The sequence below is a fragment of the Ylistrum balloti genome, unplaced genomic scaffold (assembly GCF_031769215.1).
Source record: "Ylistrum balloti isolate Yb309-2 unplaced genomic scaffold, AGI_CSIRO_Ybal_v1 Utg370432, whole genome shotgun sequence".
Taxonomy (NCBI): Eukaryota; Metazoa; Mollusca; class Bivalvia; order Pectinida; family Pectinidae; genus Ylistrum; species Ylistrum balloti.
The window spans coordinates 547,821-554,004 of NW_026782290.1; the positions used below are offsets into that span (position 1 = coordinate 547,821).

At 33.4% G+C, this 6,184-nt stretch overlaps 1 protein-coding gene across 1 annotated transcript; it reads left to right on the top strand.

Annotated features, from left to right (window-relative positions):
- Positions 1-214: 214 nt before the first annotated feature.
- Positions 215-4,251, top strand: LOC132554702 (fucolectin-3-like). Its single transcript, XM_060219012.1, has 4 exons — positions 215-269; positions 1,207-1,437; positions 3,350-3,568; positions 4,046-4,251. Exons 1-4 carry the CDS (start codon positions 215-217, stop codon positions 4,249-4,251), a joined length of 711 nt encoding a protein of 236 aa, XP_060074995.1.
- The last annotated feature ends 1,933 nt before the right edge of the window (positions 4,252-6,184 follow it).

Consider the following 6,184-nt stretch of genomic DNA (forward strand, 5'->3'; position numbering starts at 1 on the left):
ATTTCAAGTGGTGCTTAAAACACATTATAGGCAATTGATTTCGCAGTCACGTTTTCCCTGGTGAAAAGTATATACATAATTAATGATTGCAACACAATTAGTTCCAATACAAAGATTATTTGATGCTCGATGATTGAAACGTGGTAAAACTGACGCGTTGTGACTGGGTCTTCAGAGCCTACTGCCGATGATGATGATGTGTTCTAAGTTGCTTATGACGTGGGCTTTATGGTGGTCAGTTTGGTCAACGCTGTGTTGCTATGGCACAGGTAAGACCACATTTTTTATTTCCCTAATATAACGTTTTTTCCTGTCAAATTGTTTCGTCCCTTGAGTCAAAGAAAATGTATTTCGAAAAGGCATTCGTAGTCTACTCTCCCGAATAATATCGTTAATACCGTACACTATTTGAATTTGTAAAAAAAGTAACTGCATGAACGTTTATTGTGCATAATAGCTAAAATGTAAGCAACTAGAAATATGCATAAACAGATAAGTATTTTGAGGAAAAACATTTGAACATTGACAAAAACTCCATTTATTTATAAAAATCATCAATTCAGTCATAATTTAATTACGTTTCATTTTCAAAAATATATTCTAGAACGGAAATAATTCTTGTACGTTGATAAAATACGGCTTTGTTTTAATATATGTCAACGCTGTTATATAACTGCCAAACCGTTGTGCATGATTATGCCAAACAGTCTATATAGACAGCCATATGTGCAACGGTTAAAATTGCATTCATTTCATCTATGTCTAAGATTTATAAATTCAATCATAATTTGATTACGTTATAAAGACATGATATGTCGATATTGTTTTCAATACACTTTTTAAACAAAACAAAATTGTTTGAGTTTCTTTCTTCGGAATATTTATATCCTTCTTTTTCCATAATTTATCATAGTTTTATTGAATATAAAATGGATTATGACTACATACATTTGTTGGTATATTTGGTTTTTTAAGACACAAACTGCCTGTAACGGTCTCACTGGCATCTGTTGTTTAGAATGGCAAAATTATTTTCTATTCACTACATGACAACTTTAATATATCTTTTGAAATTTCTAATGTTTCAAAGTAATTATTTAACTTCTAAATCATAAATTTATGTTTATATTATATTTAAAACTATGGAGGTTCTTTCGTTAACGTTTTGTTCATTAACTTTTAAAGAATTTATTTCTTTGAATCTAGAATGCGGTGATGCTTGCAACTTGGCTAACATTGCTTTTAATAAATCGGCCACACAGTCGTCTACTTCTCACTATGGCTTCGCAGAGAGAGCTGTGGATGGAAACCTGGATCCCAGATATTCAAAGAGATCATGTTCACATACAAAACAAGAAGATGTAGCGTGGTGGCAAGTGGATTTTGGAGGTATCTACACCATCGAACAGGTCTCCATTCAGAACAGAATACAATCTGGTACGAACGAAATAACTTAAACCTCAATAATAATAAATAATTACAAATCAGAGTTATTTTCTGAAAATGACTGGATAACGAATATCTTGCCACTAATACACAAAACCTATGACTACAGTTGCCAAAACCGAAATATTTATGCGTTTTTATTGAAAACAAAACTTACGTTTGTTAATCATCGGGATATGACCCTGTATTACTAAGGTTTGTTAAATTTAAACAAGACAACATATGGTTCATACATAAATAAACATAGTCATAACTGAATATTGCTTAAAAATGCTTAGACTCCTGAAAATTTACAGATTTACAGATTACAAATTTTTCTTCATCGACGACATCTGCTATGTAAATCATGCAAGCAAGGTCACATTCTCACATGAGAACCAGCTGCACAACAACGGAACCAAAATAACGAACAGTAAACACTTTCAGTGTCTTATAACACAATGAAATAGAATATTTCTCAATGAGATCAGTATGACGACCATAAAAATTCATTGTGATTTTCATCAACCTGCATTATTGAAACTCTGTGTCAAGAGTTTGTCTAACAGTTGACGACTTCATGCACGAAAATCATGATAATGGAAACAGGCCCTATCGAATCAATTACGAAATATAAAACACCATAGGTTTGGGATAGTGCTATCCAGAATGAAAATTTCATAATAGGGATAGTACAATTACCACGCGTATAATACAGCTTCGTGTAAAACTGTCATACTTTGTTTCGTTGACGGATGATATCGAGATAAGTGACTGGTGTAGAAACGTCTATAGTAGCCTTGATTTTCAATCCTGGTGGGTATATACGATTTTTCTAAGTCTTTGTGACCTGTTTTGATAATCTCTCCGATAAAATTCAGCCTCGCATGAAAACACAAACAAATCAACCCCAGTTCTTACTGCCAATTTCGAAGAATATGTTGTCAACCAAAAACTCATCAATCGATGTCGTAGATTTTTCTTCTTTGATTTCACAAAATATGCTTCAGTATATTTCAAATTATATATTTGTACCGCCGTTTACCTTTCTTGGAAATGAAAGTTTTGGTTAAACAGCTAGTCGAGTCAACCGAAAAAAAAGTTAGGAATCCAATGTAAACAGGGAATGTCCATATCGTTATGACGGATAAGCAATCTAAATGATAAAGACAGAGGTGATCTAGCAACATATTTCTTATCAACTTAATAAGTTTATTATGCAAATAACCGCGGAAATATATACATTTTCCATGCCATTTTTAAAAAGGACGTTAGTAAGATAAAGTATTAAGGTCAACGTTTCATAAAAAAATATTGAAAGGGCTTAACAATCTATTAACCTATTCAGAATGAAGAATTTGCAACTTATACGAACTTCGGTGAACAATGGTCAAAGTGTGGAGGAAGGAACGTAAAGTTGTAACTGTAGGCAATTAACACAAGAATTAAATGAGGCGGGGTGTCATAGATAATTTATTGGGGTGTTTGAATTGATACTTAAAACAACACTCTTCTAAACAAGTGCCAAATCGTCATAGGAACTTTACCAATATTTATGATTTATATGTTTTTGTTTTTCCTTTGAACCGTAAAATTATCTTTAGCTATTTGATCGTCTGTGTTCTGGTGTTGACTGAGAACTAAACGACCTGATTGATGCCATCCTGGTCTCATTGGAGAAGTGAGGACACTTTCACTTTCAAAATGAAAAATACATTTTATCATTGAAATCAGTTTTCCTTTTATTGCGTAAACCAGGCAGTCCTAATATCTAGAATTAATACTTCTCGATGGTTTCTCTCCGCGTAGAACAAATATGATAAACCAACGAATAATGAATAGATAAATCAAAACAATTATGTTATTAATACTTCGTTACTAAAACAACAACATTGATTAATTCATTATGATGTGTTTTCTATAGCTTGGGACCTAGCAGATTTCGTCATAGAAGTTTCTGATACCACCGACATTGGACCAAATAGTTATTTCCTGAGTGGCAGGCTGTGTTACAACTACACTGAGACTCATGTTCCTTCTGGTGAATTGAGGACTCTGCCTTGTCCAAACAATACCGTTGGACGTTATCTGAGGATCTCTAAGAAAATGGGCCGTTTAATGCTTTGCGAAGTCATTGTAGACGGTGAGTTATAAAACAACAAAATTACAGTTTCATTAGGGGATACGTTAGATATTAATCTCATTGATAACTGTCAATTTATCTGTAGAGGTCGGTAGAAGTCCTCAATATCGATTCAATATTGAGGAAGTTTCGTTTGTCATTTAGATTTGTATTTCTAATACAAAAAACACGGCATCAGCAAAATTAGACCAGTTTTATCTATAAATATGCTAAAATATGCTAAATGTGACGCAGAAAGTATGTTATTTTCAGAACTTCTACCCATGTACTGTTTTGTGACAATGTTTATTAGGTGTGAATATTTCAGAACTTATTTACGAGTGATTATTTATATGTATATTACGGATCCGAAAATACATAGATTATTCAGTATATTATAAAAACATTAATTATTACGATAATATCATTTAACACAATATGATGTCTACAAATTATATGTACAAGGTTTTCTAATTTCATTTTAACTTACAATAACAGGTAAACCAAAATGTTGTCTCTATAATGGCTGTAAGCAGTTTCCAACGATTAAACAGCATGAAGGTCAGTCTGTGCAGGATATCATACAAAATTTGAAACAGATGCGGGTAAACGGGAAAAGATGTAACTTTCGGAGGAAATGGATCAAAGAAGGAGGAAATGTTGCGTCTGGCTGGTACTGGTCTGTCTGGTTCCCTGATAATTAACTAAGAACTCGACATGTATGCTATGTTATCATCGCATAGAATTATCCTTGCAAATGCATATGACGAAAGGATTGGACAAGAGCAATAAGAGGTTACATACAAAAAAAAAAAAAACAAAAACAAAAACAAAAAACAATAGTTACATTGTGATATTACAACAATGATTACACTGATATGTATCAACAATGATACAATGTGATATTACAGCTAATATACATTGTGATATAACAACAAGAATACACTGTGATATAACAACAAGAATACACTGTGATACAGCAACAAGAATACACTGTGACATAACAAGGATACACTGTGATATAACAACAAGGATACATTGTGATACAGCAACAAGAATACACTGTGATATAACAAGGATACACTGTGATATAACAACAAGGATACATTGTGATATAACAACAATCATACATTGTGGTATAACAACAAGTATACATTGTGATATAACAACAAGGATACATTGTGATATAACAAGGATACATTGTGATATAACAAGAATACACCGTGATATAACAAGGATACATTGTGATACAACAAGAAGAATACACTGTGATTTAACAAGGATACACTGTGATATAACAACAAGGATACATTGTGATATATCAACAAGAATACACTGTGATATAACAACAAGGATACATTGTGATACAATAACAAGAATACACTGTGATTTAACAAGGATACACTGTGATATAACAACAAGGATACACTGTGATATAACAACAAGGATACACTGTAATATAACAACAAAAATACACTGTGTTATAATAACAAGAATACACTGTGATATAACAAGGATACATTGTGATATAACAAGGATACATTGTGATATAACAACAAGGATACATTGTGATATAACAACCAGGATACACTGTGATATAACAACAAGGATACATTGTGATATAACAACAAGGATACACTGTGATATAACAACAAGAATACACTGTGATATAACAACAAGGATACATTGTGATACAGCAACAAGAATACACTGTGATATAACAAGGATACATTGTGATATAACAACAAGGATACATTGTGATATAACAACCAGGATACACTGTGATATAACAACAATCATACATTGTGGTATAACAACAAGTATACATTGTGATATAACAACAAGGATACACTGTTATAACAACAGGGATACATTGTGATATAGCAAAAAAGATACTAATTGGTTTAAACTGTCGTCAGGAAATGACCGTAACATTGTTTTAACTTCTGGGTTGAAACTGTCGTCAGGGGATGACCGTAACATTGTTTTAACTTCTGACTGTCGTCAGGGGATGACCGTAACATTGTTTTAACTTCTGGGTTGAAACTGTCGTCAGGGGATGACCGTAACATTGTTTTAACTTCTGACTGTCGTCAGGGGATGACCGTAACATTGTTTTAACTTCTGACTGTCGTCAGGGGATGACCGTAACATTGTTTTAACTTCGTCAGGGGATGACCGTAACATTGTTTTAACTTCTGACTGTCGTCAGGGGATGACCGTAACATTGTTTTAACTTTCTGAAACTGTCGTCAGGGGATGACCGTAACATTGTTTTAACTTCTGACTGTCGTCAGGGGATGACCGTAGCATTGTTTTAACTTCTGGGTTGAAACTGTCGTCAGGGGATGACCGTAACATTGTTTTAACTTTTAACTTTGTTTTAAACTTCGTCAGGGGATGACCGAAACATTGTTTTAACTTCTGGGTTGAAACTGTTGTCAGGGGATGACCGTAACATTGTTTTAACTTCTGAGTGTTATCAGGGGATGACCGTAACATTGTTTTAACTTCTGGGTTGAAACTGTCGTCAGGGGATGACCGTAACATTGTTTTAACTTCTGACTGTCGTCAGGGGATGACCGTAACATTGTTTTAACTTTGGGTTGAAAATGTCGTCAGGGGATGACCGTAACA